Consider the following 17,730-nt stretch of genomic DNA (forward strand, 5'->3'; position numbering starts at 1 on the left):
CAACTTTGGGAAGCTGACAGGCCTTGTAAGGTAAAAGGTAAAGGACCCCTGGATGGTTAAGTCCAGTCAAAGTCAGCTAGGAGGTTGCTCATCTCGCTTTCTGGTGTTTGTCCACAGACAGCTTTCCAGGTCATGTGGCCGGCAGGACTAAACCACTTCTGACGCAATGGGACACCGTGACGGGAAACCAGAGCACACGGAAACGCCTTCCCACCACAGCGATACCTATTTATCTACTTGCACCAGTGTGATTTCAAACTGCTAGGTTGGCAGGAGCTGGGACAGAGCAATGGGAGCTCACCCCCATTGCGTGTATTCGAACTGCACCCTTCCGATCAGCAAACACAAGAGGCTCAGTGGTTTGGACCACAGCGCCACCCACGTCCCTTGTAAGTTATCCTGTCTAAATACAGATTTCCAGAGCAGCAGCCATGTTAAGCCTGCACTACAGCCAAAACAACAGAGTCTCGTGACTCCTTTAAGCAGTCGTTCTCAAACTTTTTTCTCTGGGCCACACTTTCTGAATAAGAATTTGCTCTGAATATGTGCATTGGTAAGAAATACATTGGAAAACAAAAAGAAACGACTCTGAGCCGTGTTTGATTTATAATGTATAACACAACTGCTTTGTAATATGATCACGGGACATCCAGAAAGTATAAAATAACGCAGCTACATAAGAACACGAATCATTCCCAAAATATAATATTGATCACCCTTGAATCTTGCCTCCCTCTCCTGCCTGTGGCACACCACACCCTTTGAGAACCACTGCCTTAGAGGCAAACAAATTTCCTAGCTTGCTGGTCTTTTAAACTGTGATTGCATTGATGCAACTGCTTTTGCATATATCTGTCCCATTTTCCTCCACAAGGTGGGGGTAGCTGCCGAAGGCAAAGGAAGGGTGGTCTGATAATACCGAAGTGATGGAGGACCATTCCAAGTAGGTGGAGCGAGAAACCAAGCGGTCAAAGACTCAATAATTTTTTTAAAAAAAATAACTTTTAAAAAATCGCCTTACAAACTTGTCTTGGTGGGGACGGGGACAGACAAGTCATTTACCTTTGGAAACTCTTGGCTGGTTCTGCATACGTGATGTTGGGGTCCAAGGTGTATTTGAAGCGGGGGTGCTCCAAACTCCGTTCCTGATCCCCGTACTTGATTGTGACGTTGAGTTCCACAGATGCGTTGCTGGCGCTAGTCAGGCACTGCAGCTCCTTCTCTTGTACTTCAGAATGACTTGTGGGGGCGAGAGAGAGAGAAAGAGAAAAGGGCCTGGTTTCAATTTAAATATCGTATAAATATATTCAGCCACTCGCCTAGAAAATCTGTTCTAAACTAGTGCCCTTCAATCTTAGGTTCCCAAGAATTGCTGGACTACAGTTGCCATTGTTCCTGACCACATTGGGCTAAGCTGTGGTTGGGGATGATGGGAGTTGTAGTCCCTTGCTAGTTGTTGTTGTTGTTTTGCCTAGGCCTCAGCCTCCAAACTATCAGGCCCCACCCAAAGGAGGTGAGGAGGGCATCCGATGATCTGACCTGGTGAAAGGCCTCTTCCTTATTTCTCCAGAAATATGTTGCTATCTGGCTAGTAACGACAGGAAAATTGTTGCTTTCTTCCTCATTCCTGAGCAGGTAGAAGTACAGTGGTACCGTGGTACCTCAGGTTAAGTACTTAATTCGTTCCAGAGGTCTGTACTTAACCTGAAACTGTTCTTAACCTGAAGCACCACTTTAGCTAATGGGGCCTCCTGCTGCTGCCGTGCCGTCGGAGCCCGATTTCTGTTCTCATCCTGAAGCAAAGTTCTTAGCCTGAAGCACTATTTCTGGGTTAGCGGAGTCTGTAACCTGAAGTGTATGTAACCTGAAGCATATGTAACCTGAGGTACCACTGTATACCTGTTTTTCCTTGTTAAGAGGGCAATGTTACCTTAAAACAGGGATGGAGAACTTGTGACCCTTCCAGAACCTGTTGGATTTCCCAGCAGAAGCAGCCCATACGGCCAATGGAAACCAACATCTAAGGAGGCTGCAGGTTCCTCAATTCTACCTTGGAACTATTCTGAAACTGCTGACCCAAAGCAAACTCTGGCTTATGACAGAGAGTCCCCATGGCTCATAGCTGTCAACTTACAGATTGAAAATAAGGGACCAGCAGCCTCAAAAACAAGGGGTCAGCAGCCAAAATAAGGGATTTTCCAGGCACAGGTATGTTCAACTTCTGAGCCCCTCCGAGCCAAAGGCAGAAAGCCCAGCCAGCAGCCAAACAAAGCCTGAAGCCTCAAGGAAAACCACCGTCACCTCTCCGCTGGGAAGCGCTGAGCAAAGGCGAGTCCCCAGGCAACGCAGCCGATTTGATCAGCACAAGGCATGCAAGCTCCACCCCCCAGTCGTTCTTAGACTCCTTATTGGGTGAGCAACGCAACCAAGCAACACAGTTGGAGCCTCCCTCCTCCCTGGCTGGCAGGGAGGGAGGGAGAGGAGCTGCTTCCTTTGAAACCCGGGGAATTTAAGGGACATCATCAATAAGGGACAGCAGCGGGACACGACGCTGGGATAAGGGACTTTCCCGCCAAATAAGGGACGCTTGACAGCTATGCCATGGCTTACAATGCCCCTACAACCTAGAAAAACTTGTTGGGGGCTATGTCCCAATAATCCAAATCAATGACCACCCTGAGCCAATAGCCTGGGGGAAGGTGTTGGAGCAGCCGCCTGCTGCCCGGCGCCGTTTCTTACATATAGCAGGGAAAGCGTCCAACCAGAATGCTGATTTTGCTGGGGTTGCCAGTCAGCAGCTTGGATCCCGTCAGTGTGAGGCAGGTTCCTCCAGCCTTGGGGCCTCGTGCTGGGTAAATGGACTTCAGCTCTGGGTTCTGAGCAAAAGGGAGAGGAAGGAAAGAAGGAACATTCAGCCAAAGGAATTCAAGAGGCAGGGAACAACACTCCTGGCTTGGGCTGCACATCGCAGGAGAGCGCAAGGAGGAGGCCCAATGGGCCATCTTGTCCAGCGTCCCGTTGGCACCTCTGGGAAGCCAGCAAGCCAGACCCGATCACAAGAGCAGTTCTCCCCACCAGAGATTCCCAGAAACGGGTGTTCAGAGGCCTCTGAAAGCGGAGGCAGAACATAGCCATTGTTTCTACCAACCACGGAGCGTCTTCTCTTATAGAAATGTGAAGAGGAGCCCAGCTAGATGAGGCTGTGTCCCCTTCAGACCGGTGGCATTTTTTAACACTGCCGAAAAAGGATGACTTCGGGCATATGCTATGCTTGCAGCCCCTTAGCTGTTTATGCACTTGCTGCTCAGGAAACAAAAACTTTTCTGGCAACCATTTCTGGGGAAATATGGAGCAGCAGGTTCTCAGGGGCTGGTGGCAAAGCCGTCTATTTGTAAGGGCCACGGGTGGGAAAAAGAAGCCCTGCGGAACCTCAGGCCATGGGCCTAATGTGGTCCGCCAGGCCTCTCTATCTAGCACTCAGGACTCTCCCCCAGGCTAACTGCCTAGCCAGCCTTTGCTCTGCACCCTCCTCGAGTGTCTCTTGCCTGCCTAAAATGTGCCCTTGATGGTCCCTTTACATGGGTAAACTAATATTTGCTGATCCACTCACTTTTGCTTCTGGCCCCACCCACCGCTGGCATGTGGCCCCTGGGCGGTGGCCTGGAAAGGAATGCAGCCCTCAAGCTGAAAAATGCTACCTGCTCCTGATGTGGCTGCTCTACGCAACCAGGGTGTTCTGTGCACAAAGGCACTCCTATTGACATTCAAAGTGTTGGTGCTGACCTTTAGAGCCCTAAACGGCCTTGGCCCAGTATACCTGAAGGAACGTCTCCACCCCCATCATTCTGCCCGGACACAGAGGTCCAGCTCCGAGGGCCTTCTGGAGGTTCCCTCACTGTGAGAAGCGAGGTTACGGGGAACCAGGCAGAGGGCCTTCTCGGTAGTGGCACCTGCCCTGTGGAACGCCCTTCCAGATGTCAAGGAAATAAACAACTATCTGACTTTTAGAAGACATCTGAAGGCAGCCCTGTTTAGGGAAGCTTTTAATGTTTGAACGTTTTATTGTGTTTTTAATATTCTGTTGGGAGCCGCCCGGAGTGGCTGGGGAAACTCAGCCAGATGGGTGGGTTATGAATAAATCATCATCATCATCATCATCATCATCATCATCATCATTACATGCCCCACGCAATGTGTTGCTGACGCCAGAGCTAGCAGAGCATGGTCCCTCTCCCTAAGCATGTTTACTGTATGTGTGGAGCATGCATGAATAGGACCACGATGTCTCACTGCAGTCTGAGTTTCCTGGTTCCTGCAAGCGGTACTGGGGAAACGTGCAGCATGCCGACATCACAACATATCAGATTTTTCCATGTATAAGACTAGGTTTCCCCCCTAAAAAAGAATGTCAAAAATTTGGGGGTGTCTTATACACGGATACATTTCCCCCCATTTTCTTAAATCGGAGTCCCCCCCAAAATAGGGGGCGTCTTATACATGGGAGAATCTTATAGGCGGAAAAATACGGTATATTCCTTCACTATTATGGGGAGGAGAGACTTCCTCTTTTTATCTGGCAGGCCACGTGCGTTCTTGCAACCTGCTAGCTTTAGCCTGGCAGCTGCTGTCCAGAGACGGGGCTGCCTTACCTGGTAAGTAAACACATGTCCAGAAACTCCCTGTCCTCCTCCGGGAACCTCCACAACCACGTGCCCAGACCTCTCCACGCCGCTTCCGCCCGTGGTGCACACGATACTGCAGGACAAGGGCAGAAGAGAGGATGGAGAAGAATCCCCCACCAAGGTGCATCACATGGGCTGCTCTAAACCTGAGTTAATGAGAGGGGGGGCACTTTTAGCTCTCAGCCTGGCCAAGGAGGAGACATCACCCGCCTGAACAGTCGCGGCGCCAAATGATTTCCCCCGCTTCCTCTGCCCTACGTGGCTTGGCCCGCTCGCATGAGCTGCATGGGAGAGAGTGAGCTGTGCAAAGCACTTTTCTGCAGCGCCAACAGACGGTGGTAAGGGACACGGGTGGCGCTGTGGGTTAAACCACAGAGCCTAGGACTTGCTGATCAGAAGGACGGCGGTTCAAATCCCTGCAATGGGGTGAGCTCCCGTTGCTCGGTCCCTGCACCTGCCAACCTAGCAGTTCGAAAGCACGTCAAAGTGCAAGTAGATAAATAGGTACCGCTCCGGCGGGAAGGTAAACGGCGTTTCCATGTGCTGCTCTGGTTCGCCAGAAGCAGCTTAGTCATGCTGGCCACATGACGCGGAAGCTGTAAGCCGGCTCCCTTGGCCAATAAAGTGAGATGAGCGCCACAACCCCAGAGTCGGTCACGGTTTACCTAACAGACGGTGGTACAGATCGCACAAGGTTGCTGTTTGGTTATGGGGATTTTTTTTTGGGGGGGGGGGTGGCATTCCTGATGCACAGCGACTTGTCTCTGGGCACCTACCAGTTCCGTCATTCTATGTACTGCTTTTCATCAACCTCCTTTTCTGTCTAGAGGAAGCACTTCAGGCAAGTTCCTTTGTTATCCCTTTCATCTTGGGCCCCTCAGACAGACACCAGCTTAGGAGATGGCTCAGAGTCAACACAGAACAGAATCCCTGCACTCTGCATGGCAGATGGGCGTGATCAGAGATGATGTCTCCACTGTGTCAAGATCAGAACGGACCAGAACCATGCCACACTGTTAATGTTCAATAAGACGCACCTGCCAACCCTATAAACCAGTGTATCAAATTCCAACAGAAGTACAGTGGTACCTCAGGTTAAGCACTTAATTCGTTCTGGAGGTCCATACTTAACCTGAAACTGTTCTTAACCTGAAGCACCACTTTAGCTAATGGGGCCTCCTGCTGCCGCCGCACCGCCAGAGCACGATTTCTGTTCTCATCCTGAAGCAAAGTTCTTAACCTGAGGTAATATTTCTGGCTTAGTGGAGTCTGTAACCTGAAGCGTATGTAATCCGAGGTACCACTGTAACTCATAAAGTTCAACAAGCGAACAAAGCAGAAGACCCAGTGGATCAGATCATTCTCTAGTCAGTTCATGCATCAGGTCCATATGAAAGGTTAGACAGTCCCGTTAGACTCTGTGAAAGGATTTTGTGGAACTGTAACAACCTTTCATGTGGGTTGTTTGGACTTTATGAACAGACTGGTGGAATAGACACCATTGCACGGATGGACCTGATGCATGAACTGACTAGAGAATCATCTGATCCACTGGGTCTTCTGCTTTGTTCGTTTGTTGAACTTCATGAGCTACTTCTGTTGGAATGAATAGTATACCTTATTTATCTAAGAACACAGCCGGTTACGCCTCGTGTGTTTATTGAGGATGCTTTACGTGACCATAGGTTTGTTGGTTGTTGTTTTGTTAACCCTATAAACCAGGCATGTCCAAAGTCCATTTGGGGGGCCTAATTTGGCCCCCCGCCACTTTATTTATTGGGGTAAAATTGTAAAATGCTCATCAACTTAAACCCTAAAAAAAAAAGCTGAACATCTTCAATCCTAAAAAAAGGTGAACAACTTTGGAGGGAAATCTTAAAAAAAGCTGAACAACTTTGGTCGGCCCTCACGGATGTCCGCTTCATCAAATCTGGCCCTCTTTGAGAAAAGTTTGGGCACCACTGCTAAACCTCCCTCCCTCTTTGTCCCTTTGGTAGCTAACAGCGTCAACTATCAAGGCTTCTCCACTAAGGTTTTTTTGCAGATTTCTTTCTCTGAAATGCAACTTCAGGAACAGGAGATTAGGAGGCAGGCAAATCAATGGGGAGTGAATCGCAGGGTGTCAACCTTGCCCAATTAACATGGCGCAAGGCAGCGCTACTATTACTCTTATTAATAATAATAATTGAATTTGTTACTCGTTTTATCTTGCCCAAGGCAACCCGAAGCATCTTACAACAACCCAACCAAGAGTGCTGAGAGTAATTTGGTAGTTCTGCCCCCTTATTGGCCAGAAGGCATTAGAAGGCTGCCCGAAAGCTTCTCCAAAGGTGGGGTTTGGGGTTTTTTGACGGTATATATCTTACACTTCCTTGAACCTGTCAGTTCCTGTTTCCTTCCCAACCAACACTTGTCCTGCAGTCTTTTAGCCTGCCTTTCCTCTCTGGGACTGATCCTCGGAAGAAGCTGCTTGTGCCAAAGCTACCATTCGATGCCAACGCAGTGGAATTAGGAGGATCTGGCTTGAAGAGAGAGGATTTTCTTTCCCAAAGCACCGCTATCTTTTTTCAAAGAGGGGGGGAGAATGGAAATTTCCACCTGTTGCTGCCTAGGTCATGATGGAGAGCCAAGTATCAGCTCCCTCCTGTGAACCCCTGGGAAAGCCATTTACCTGCTGGAGATCTCATACACCAGAGCATCGACCTCACAGGGGATTCCGGCCACGGTGACTCTCCCAGCAATGTCTTGGTGCTTCTGACCAAGGTTTGAGCCGGTGATGGTGATTCTGGTACCCCCTTCAACCAGCCCAGTTAAGGGATATACCTGAGAAGGACAGAGTGAAAAACACCCATGTCAAATTAAGAGCCAGGGAGAATGCAGATGTTTCTGGTGCCAGGTTAAAAAAAAAAAATTAACCTCCATAGGGAAGGGAATCTTAAAACTAGGGAGCTTCCAAACCAAAATGCCCTGCCCCACATTCCCACTAATTAAACCTCTTTTGGTGGTGCGGCAAAGAAAAAGACCTTGGGAAATGATGCCAGCCTACAGGAAGGCTCACATGTTAACATTTCTATTGCCAGCTTTTCAGGACTCAAACATTAATGCTTAAAATTCTCCACTTCTGTGCCCTACATTACTCTTCTCATCTCTTGCTATCGGCATGAGCTTATCTCCAACACAGGCGTCTCTGCCTTTCATCTTCCTCTCCCACGCTCGCCGTGTTTTGTCTCTGCGCTGCTCTCCGGAGCCTTCACCTCCACTCTGCCCTCTATTCATTAAGCCTCTGCCGAAGTTCATCTTCCAAGACCTACTTCCTCTGCAAAGATTGCCCTTCTTTTAAAATTTAAATGGTATTGATTCCTCTCTTCAAACACACCAGGGAGCTGGGGAAACCATTCCCCGATTACGGGGTCTCAGAGATGCTTCTCGTGATAAATCCACATGAGCAGGTCTCTTATCCTGCCCCACATTCATTCTGCAGGCAAAAAATGAAATAAAAATACTTATGAGGCTGCTCTTCATAAATTATATTTTGCACATGCGCTTTGTACACCGGACTCAGCTTCCTGAACCCAAGAGTTAGCACCGCCCTTCATAAAACAGTGCATTGGACTGAGCTGAAAAGAGGGTGAACTTTTGTGAATTTTTTCCGCAGCTTCCTAAAGCAGCAATTCTTTTGGTGACCAATGAGGCAAGACTTGAAAGTGCTTGCTAATTCAGCCAACACTGCCCCCATTCTAACTTGGCATCCTTTGCGCCTTGTGACATAATCAGGTAGTAGCCAAATTTGACTGGCTATTGTGATGAAATTCCATTCGGCATGTGATCCCTGATTGGCTGGGATCACCCCCTGAAAGGAAGTATCACCATCACACATAATTAGCTTTGTTAGCCCTAAGTGAGAGCGATGCCTCCCAATCTGTGTAGTGCCATTGCAATGTTGTCTCATTCACTCCATGATACCTGAAGGGCTGGAATCACAAAAGTCACTATTCCCATGACACTATAAGGCAGGTCAGCAATAACTCTCAAGGTGTCAATGAGGCTTATTCAAAGAAACTAAACACCTCAGGTCTAGTGAGCCCAGCAGCTCTTCCCACTACGTCATGCCCCAATGAGGCAGTTGCGAGGACCACAGCTCTCTTAAGTCACCTCCCCCCCCAGGTCCTTCCCAAGCAATCTGAGACTCTGGTTCCTTGCCTGTCTCTGCTCCACTCTCTTCATAACCCTGTGGGTTCTGGGAGACCAGGTGGAGGGGAGCTGGTCACAGCAGGAGGCAGGGACACCCTGGCTTCTTCACCAGCCTGACTCATCTCTGCCTCTTGGCCCTCCTCCTCCCCAGCCTCCGCTTCTGCCTCTGATCCTGAACTGCTCTCTACCACAGCCTCTTCCTGCTCACTAAACCCTGTCGCCCCTTCAGCTTCTGACACCTCCTCCTCCCAGTCTGCTCCCTCTTCTCCCTCTGGCCACTCATCATCGTCACACCACCATTCCCCTGGCTCTGAGCCTTCCTCTCTTGGGGTTTCCCCAGCTGTTGACTCCCACCTCTCCTCTGCATCCAGCCAGTCCATAACACCTAGGTGGGACAGAGTTTGGCTGAGACGAGGCAGCCGCCTGTGCTCCTAAATGCCAGGCTGCACAAAACGGGTGGGGATTCATGCCATTCTCCCTCTGCGGAGAAAGCCAGCTGCTTTCCCGCACATCAAATTCGCCACGTCGAAAGTAGCCGCCCACCACTTCAATCGCAACCTTGGCTACCCTCGTCGGGCCACTTGGGACCATCCTGGATCCCTCCCAGGTTTCTCTGACAAACGCCTGGCTCCCGCCCCACCGCACTGTTACTCACGGCGTGAATCAGGGGAGCCGGGCATGTGTCCGCCACATCTTCTTTGCAGGAGTCACGGAACAGGCAGCTGGGCTGCTCCCCACTGCACCACACGCAGCCGTACTTGGCATCGGCCGTCTGGCAGCGGCTGCAGTCCAAGTGCCCCACAGAACAATTGTACAGGGTCACTGCGGAGAATGAGAGAGAGGGAGAGAGGCACAGGTGAATCCCTGCTAGCACAGTCCTCTGGATGCAGAAATTAGGCTATGTAGACAAAGGGGCATAAAAGAAGCCCAGGTATAGGGGTATCACATTCCTTCGCTCCTGCTTTGCTCGCCCCAGAAGGTAGGACTCAATGGATTCAAATGACAAGAGATTCTGGCTAAACACCAGGAAGACTCTTCCGACAGTGGAACGGACTCCCTTGGGAGGTGGTGGACTCTCCTTCCTTGGAGGTTTTTAAGCAGAGGTTGGGTGGCCATCTGTCATGGACCCTTTAGCTGCGATTCCTGCATTGTAGGGCAGGGGAAACATGTCCTGCTTCACCTTGTCCAGCATCCACTCCTGCTGCTGTACCTATCACTGCCGGCACAGCTTCTCCACGCTCCTTGTAGCCTCCGCCCCTGGTGCAGAAGCAGCACTGGCACCGGTGCCAATTTTGGGCAGGACTGCATGAGATACTGGCGCTGCTTCTACACAGGGGTGCCACTAGGGGGCGCTTTCTGCCACCTGAGACGGCCGCCCCAGTTTGCCTAACGGCGGAGCACGACACAACTGGATCTGCAACTAGGCTGCAACTCCCATTGGCCGCGGCCACGGCTGCTGTGCTAAAAGGTGGAGATGATTGCAGCTGCAGCTCAAAACATCTGGAGGGCACCAGGTTGGGGAAGACTGACTGAAAGCTGCAGTGATTCCCTGTCTCCCCCTTTTACCAGCTCCAGAACCCCCACGATTCTCCCCGTGCCCCTTTTCCTGTACCGTGGAGATCATCGACGCTGTCCACACGCAGGCGCCTCTTCCGCTGCACGAAAATCACCGCACTGAACTCCAGCTGGGGGGCTGAGTAGCTGTACTGAAAGAGAGACCAAAGGCAAATAAATAAATAAATCGGCATTACATAGAGCTGGGAGAGTCACCGCAGCCCAGCTCCATGCAGTGCAGGATTGCCTTAGCAAAATAAGGGAAGGGGGGGATAGTTCAGCTGTGCAAATTGTAAGTTTGCCTTCAGAAGGTTTTAATAAGAGAATATTATTTTTCCTAGACCTCCAGACGCTGCGGCATTAGCAGGCAGAGGGAGACCTTGTACAGTTATGAAGAGCCTCCTCCTTGTAGAGGTCTGGTGGTCCCTCTTCCTGCTTTTGGGTGGGTTTAATAAAATCATCATTTCAACAGGCCTTCAGAGGATGACTTTCTGGGTGGGCTTTTTAAAAATTGCTTTCCTGCTAGTTTTACCACTGCTGTTTCAATTGGGGATTCTAAAAATGTGACTTTAGACTGATCTGCTGATTTCTTTTTAATATCCCAACCAGCTGCATCAAAGGGAGAGAGGATGGGCCACTCCATCGGCCTGGCTGGGACCCGCTGAGAATTGGCTCCTCCTCTCTCCAGAAATCCTTCCTCCATTGGTCATTCCACCCAGTCCCTAAACATTCATGGTCTTTTATGAAGAATCTCTGGGTGTACAAGTTCATATATATATATATATATATATATATATATATATATATATATATATATATATAAAATATAAAATATATATATAATATATATATATATATATTCCAGTAGCACCTTAGAGACCAACTAAGTTTGTTCTTGGTATGAACTTTCATGTGCATGGTATCTGAAGAAGTGTACATGCACATAAAAGCTCATACCAAGAACAAACATAAATTGGTCTCTAAGGTCTACTGGACAATTTTTTAATATATATTTCTAGGTGTATACATTGCTTCATCTCGTTTTCTAGAATGTATGGGATTATGTGGCGATGTAGTATAGTTCTATGTTGGGGATTCCCCATCCTCCTTCTGAGGAGGGGAGGTGCAGGTATTTGGGGTTTATTCTTGGTTTTTTGTGTGTAGGTGAGGTGATAACTACTCCCCTTTATTTAGATTCTGAGGTCAGCACTCGCGGCAACTCGAGCACAGGCTCCTCTTCCGTGAAGGCCTTACCTGGTGCAGCTGGCATGTGATGTAGCAAAGGGATGGGTTGGTTTCATCTTGTTCTATATCCGCCTCCATGCTCAAGGTCTTCCCTTCCAGAACCAACACACATTCATATTCCCATAGATTATCCTTTTAAAAGATGGAAGAAGCACAGGGACTGAATCCTACATGTTAAGTTGTGGGTGAACATATCAGACAACACAGCGATTCTTCAAACAGCTCTTGTTTATTCAGAGGCCAGAACAGAACTGAGCTGAAGGGCTCAGCCAGCCTGCTTATATAGAGCTCCAGTACAACGTTACTGTGCAGGGACGCGGGTGGCGCTGTGGGTAAAAGCCTCAGCGCCTAGGACTTGCCGATCGAAAGGTCGGCGGTTCGAATCCCCGCGGCGGGGTGCGCTCCCGTCGCTCGGTCCCAGCGCCTGCCAACCTACCAGTTCGAAAGCACCCCCGGGTGCAAGTAGATAAATAGGGACCGCTTACTGGCGGGAAGGTAAACGACATTTCCGTGGGCTGCTCTGGTGCCGGTTCGCCAGAGCAGCTTCGTCACGCTAGCCACGTGACCCGGAAGTGTCTACGGACAGCGCTGGCTCCCGGCCTCTAGAGTGAGATGAGCGCACAACCCTAGAGTCTGTCAAGACTGGCCCGTACGGGCAGGGGTACCTTTACCTTTACCTACAACGTTACTGTAGCAACTTTCTAAAACTATCCAATCACTGAACGTCACTTTCGATCCTTCATTTGCATAACTATCTACAGTATCCCCCTGCTGGCCCAGGGTGAGAACTTCAGTACATAACACTACGAACCCTCACTGCGGTGCTAAGCTCCATACAACACTGTGGGTGACCCCTGTTCACTTTCATCATCTATGGCCAATTCCCCATGTCAGTGTCTCTCTTTTTTTTTTTTATAATAATTTTTATTCGTTTTTCAAACAGATAACAAAAGTACCACAAAACAACATAATTTCCAACTGATCGTTTCATACCCTTCTTTCTTATGACTTCCCCATACCTCCCCATCCCTGCATTCTTGTTTAGTGATTCTTTAGCAACCCTTAGGTCCATTATCTTAATTCCCTTTCATAAAAGTTCCTTTAGTTTTTTTTTGATTACTGCTGCAATTTCTTTACCTCTTACCCCCTGACATCTTAACATTCGTCAATTTTACAATTGTTCTTGAGATATATTTTAAATTTCTTCCAGTCCTCTTCCACTGTCTCTTTCCCCTGGTCACGGATTCTGCCCGTCATCTCGGCCAGTCCCATAAAGTCAATCACCTTTGTTTGCCATTCTTCCAGAGTAGGTAGTTCTTGCGTCTTCCAATACTTTGCCAGTAGAATTCTTGCTGCTGTGGTGGCATACATAAAGAAAATCCTATCCTTCTTTAACACCAATTGGCCAACCATGCCCAAGAGAAAAGCCTCTGGTTTCTTAGGAAAAGTCCACCTAAGGACCTTCTTAATTTCATTATAGATCATTTCCCAGAAAGCTTTAATCTTTGGGCAGGTCCACCAAAGGTGGTAAAAAGTGCCTTCAGTCTCATTACATTTCCAACACTTATTGTTAGGCAAATGATAAATTTTTGCAAGCTTGACTGGGGTCATGTACCACCGATAGATCATTTTCATAATATTTTCTTTTAAAGCATTACATGCAGTAAATTTAATACCGGTGGTCCATAACTGTTCCCAGTCAGCAAACATAATATCATGACCGATATCTTGTGCCCATTTAATCATAGCTGATTTCACCGTTTCATCCTGTGTATTCCATTTCAACAGCAAGTTATACATTTTTGATAAATTCTTAGTATTGGGTTCCAACAGTTCTGTTTCTAATTTTGACTTCTCTTTCTGAAATCCTATTTTTCTGTCCTGTTTAAATGTCTCATTTATCTGATGATAATGCAACCAATCTCGAACCTTAGGCTTTAGTTTCTCATAACTCTGAAGTTTCACCCTTTCACCATCATATTCTAAAATTTCATGATATTTTGGCCATTTAGAGTCCATATTAAGCTTTTTTACTTCCCTAGCTTCCATTGGTGACACCCACCTAGGGGTTTTACTTTCCAGCAGATCTTTATATCTAATCCAAACGTTATACAATGCTTTCCTCACAATATGGTTTTTAAAACTTTTGTACACCTTTACCTTGTCATACCATAAATATGCATGCCAACCAAAACTATTGTCGTACCCTTCCAGGTCCAAAATGTCAGTGTTCTCAAGAAGTAGCCAGTGTTTCAACCAGCAGAAAGCTGCCGATTCATAGTAAAGTCTTAAGTCCGGCAGGGCAAACCCCCCTCTATCCTTTGCATCAGTTAAAATCTTAAATTTAATTCTGGGCTTTTTGCCCTGCCAGACAAATTTTGATATGTCTTTCTGCCACTTCTTGAAACAATCCATCCTGTCCAAAATCTGTAACGTCTGAAATAAAAACAGCATTCTAGGCAATACATTCATCTTAATAGTAGCAATTCGGCCTAACAAGGAAAGTTTCAACCTTGACCATATTTCCAGATCTTTCTTAACCTCTGCCCAAGTTTTTTCATAATTATCCTTAAATAAATTCACATTCTTGGATGTTACGTTTAACCCCAGGTATTTTACCCTTTTTGTTATCTCCAAGCCTGTTTCATTCTGAAAACTCTCTCTTTCTTCCATTGTTAAATTTTTTTCCAACACTTTCGTTTTTTGTTTGTTCAATTTAAAACCTGCTACTCGACCAAATATTTCAATTAATTCTAATACTCTTTTAGTACTAGTGTCTGGCTGTTGCAAAGTCAATACTAGGTCATCTGCAAATGCTCTTAACTTGTAATGTCTAACTCCGACCTGAACTCCTTTAACCAACTGGTCCTTTCTAATCATGTTTAACAAAACCTCCAGGACTGATATAAAAAGCAAAGGGGATATTGGGCATCCCTGCCGTGTACCTTTTTCTATGGGTATTTCTTCTGTAACCACATTGTTTACAATTAGCTTGGCCTTTTGTTGAGAATATATTGCACCTATACCGTTTTCAAAACCTTGGCCTACCCCCATCCCTTGGAGATTTTTTTTCATAAAAGTCCAGCAGATATTGTCAAAGGCTTTCTCCGCGTCTACAAAAATCAGGACTGCTTTCCTGTTAATGTCAACATCTAGCAATTCTAAAATGTCTATAATGTTCCTCACATTGTCTGACATATATCTCCCTGGGAGAAAGCCTGTTTGGTCCTTATGAATCTCCTCTATCAACACTCTTTTCAATCTTTTTGCCAAAATGTCTGCAAAAATTTTGTAATCCACATTAAGCAAAGATATAGGGCGGTAGTTTCTAACCTGGTTCTTCTCAGCTTCTGTCTTCGGTATAAGTGAGATAAAAGCCTCTTTCCACGATTCAGGTGCCTTTTCCCCCTTCAGGATTTCATTGCAAACTTCCTTCAATGGTTGTATTAAACATTCTTTCAGCATCTTGTAGTATTTAGCCGTCAGGCCATCTGGTCCTGGTGATTTTCCCAATTTCATATTTTGAATGGCACCCTCTATTTCTTGTTCTGTTATTTCCTCATTTAGAGTCCTTTTACTTTGTTCTGGAATTTTTGGTAAGCCGTATTTTCTGATGAATTCTTCTATTTCTTGTTCATTAATTGGCCCTTGTGCATACAATTTCTTAAAAAAGCTTTGAAAGCAATTGTTTATCTCATTAGGTTTGTGGATAATTTTCCCATCCATTTCTAAACTGGTTACCGTATTCATTTTCTGCCTTTTCTTCAATTGCCATGACAGAAGTTTCCCACACTTGTCCGCTGATTCGAAGGTTCTTTGTCTCATTTGCTTTATCTTCCATTCTATTTGTTGGTTCATGAGCTCCATGTACTGCATCTGATAAAACTTTATTTCTCTCAGAATCTCATGAGACTTTGGTTTGGACCTCAATTTCTTCTCTCCTTCTTTTATTTTTTCTAAGATTTTTTCCTTCCTCTCATTTTGTTGCTTCCTCTTTATAGAGTTCTGTTGAATTAGGAAACCTCGCATCACGGCTTTGCTTGCGTCCCAAATTATTCTTTTTCTCCACATCTGTTTTCCTGTTAATCTCGAAATAATCTTTTAATGTTTTAAGGGCCTTCTTATGGATCTCTTCATACTCTGGTTTCTCTTCAGATCGTATAAATCTTTCGCCCCCATGTCAGTGTCTCTATGCATGGTTCTATGGCAGAGGCAAGCAGCTTCTGGGAGAGAGGCATTCGCAGATTGCGAACTCCTCGGCCCACTTCTAGCATCTTTTAATGGGATGGGCTGTTCCTGCTCATCCACACAGGTGCTCAGGGCACAGGTGGGTTCCTTTTATTACTGCTGAGGATAATTTCTTGGGGGAGGGGTCTGCATGCCAGGAGTGGGTGGGGCCAAAGCCAAAAGTAGGCGGGGCTATGTCTCTCTAGATGACGGAACGTATCAAATATCCCTCCACGCAGCTCACAGTTGCATTTAACAGGAGAGATTTGCTGCCATTGCGTCTCTACCTTGGATCCAAGGGTTAAAAATCAGGGCCCCAGCATTGGATCAGCTCTTAAGGACAGATCAGTGGCAGAGGATATACCCCCGGGTATAGGGTGGTATATAAAATAAATAAATAAATAAATATTTTGCACACAGGAGGTCCCAAGTTCAATTCCTGGCATCTCCAGGTAAGCCTGGGTGTGTGTCCGCTGCCGGAAACCCTAGAGAGCTGCTGCCAGTCAGTGTTGGCAATACTGAGCTAGTTGGGCCAACAGTCAGACTTGGTGAAACACAGCTTCCTTTTTTTTAAATATAAATAAATTATTTTTTATTGTTAAAATAATTCAGCATTAATACACACATGTTACGAATATACAAACATACATTTCATACAATGCTTAAAAATGTTCATACATACCCACACTTAATCCCACAGATGCTTCTTTTTCCCACCACCATCCCTTACCCCTCGCCCCACCCTTGTGTTGAACTTCCAATCTACTCAATTGCAATTTCTTTCCACTTCTATTTCTTTCTTTCACACACTTTTAAACCAATTTTCTGCTTCTTTTTCTGTTACACATTGTTTTTGTTTCCTATCAATAATAATAATAATAATAATAATAATATAAATAATACCACCTGTGGGTAGAGTGGTATAATGATGATGATGTTGATGATGTTTATTGGATTTATATACCACCCTTCATCAAAAGATCTCAGGGCAGTTCGCAAGATTAAAAACACAAGAAAAAAGCACAATAGTTATAAGAAAAGCAACGAAGCAGCAATTCTTCCCTTTGAAAGCTTTTGCTAAGCATCTTCATAAGCAGGGTTTAGCACCGCCTCTCCCCCCTCCCCCCTCCCCCCCGAGTGCCTGAGCTCAGTCTCTAGGCTTACCTGGTAGAGGTGGAAGTTGCTCCCTATCAGTGTGATCTTTCTCTGCACGTTGACGGGCATCAGCGAGGACCCCTGAATGCCCCGCACACAGGGACAGGCTTCCGGTCCCTGGCTCAGCTCCTCATTCTGAAAGCACACAAGCAAGGCAGAAAGTAGTAAGGAAGAGATTTGCCCGCACAGCTTTGTTGCTGCTGCTCCAAAAAACCTCTGGCCCGAAAAAGAAAGACAGCGGGTCAGAAATGTTACGGCACCGTTGGAAAATTGAAGGGGCTTGAATGAGATGACTCTTTGGGTCCCTTCCAACTCTACAGTTCCACGACTCTGTGAAATGGGAGGCTGACTCTTTCAACCATGCTGGAAAGGCTGTGGATTAGGGAACCATTAAAACTGTGCTGGTCCTGGGGGAAAGGTTACTGTTGGCGTAGTCAAAGTCCGGTCCTGGGTCACTAGCCTGGAAACAGTCCACAAGGAGCGGGGCGAGGTCCGAAGCAGGAAGCCGGGCGGGGACAGGAGCACTGGGGAGTCAGGTCTGGGTCCGGGCAGGAACAGGTACTCAACAACGATGTTGCTCCCACAACCTGGGACCGGGCCGACTGGCCTTTATCTGTTCTGAGGCCATGGGCGGTCCCGGCCCCCAGGAGACCCGCCTCTCTTGGCCTTAAGGCAA

General features: G+C 47.0%; 1 protein-coding gene across 3 annotated transcripts in view; it reads right to left on the reverse strand.

Annotated features, from left to right (window-relative positions):
* The window catches only part of PLXNB1 (plexin B1), a 155,613-nt gene that overhangs the window by 49,751 nt on the left and 88,132 nt on the right, over positions 1-17,730 (reverse strand). For all 3 annotated transcript variants that reach the window (XM_079957669.1, XM_079957667.1, XM_079957668.1), the window contains exons 13-20: positions 17,064-17,189; positions 11,682-11,804; positions 10,486-10,579; positions 9,529-9,695; positions 7,354-7,505; positions 4,650-4,755; positions 2,740-2,876; positions 1,063-1,239 (exon numbers count right to left, since the gene is read on the reverse strand). In XM_079957669.1, the coding sequence (XP_079813795.1) occupies positions 1,063-1,239; positions 2,740-2,876; positions 4,650-4,755; positions 7,354-7,505; positions 9,529-9,695; positions 10,486-10,579; positions 11,682-11,804; positions 17,064-17,189 (1,082 nt within the window). The remainder of the gene's footprint in view (positions 1-1,062; positions 1,240-2,739; positions 2,877-4,649; positions 4,756-7,353; positions 7,506-9,528; positions 9,696-10,485; positions 10,580-11,681; positions 11,805-17,063; positions 17,190-17,730) is intronic.

This window comes from Podarcis cretensis (assembly GCF_951804945.1).
Source record: "Podarcis cretensis genome assembly, chromosome: 2".
Classification (NCBI taxonomy): domain Eukaryota; kingdom Metazoa; phylum Chordata; class Lepidosauria; order Squamata; family Lacertidae; genus Podarcis; species Podarcis cretensis.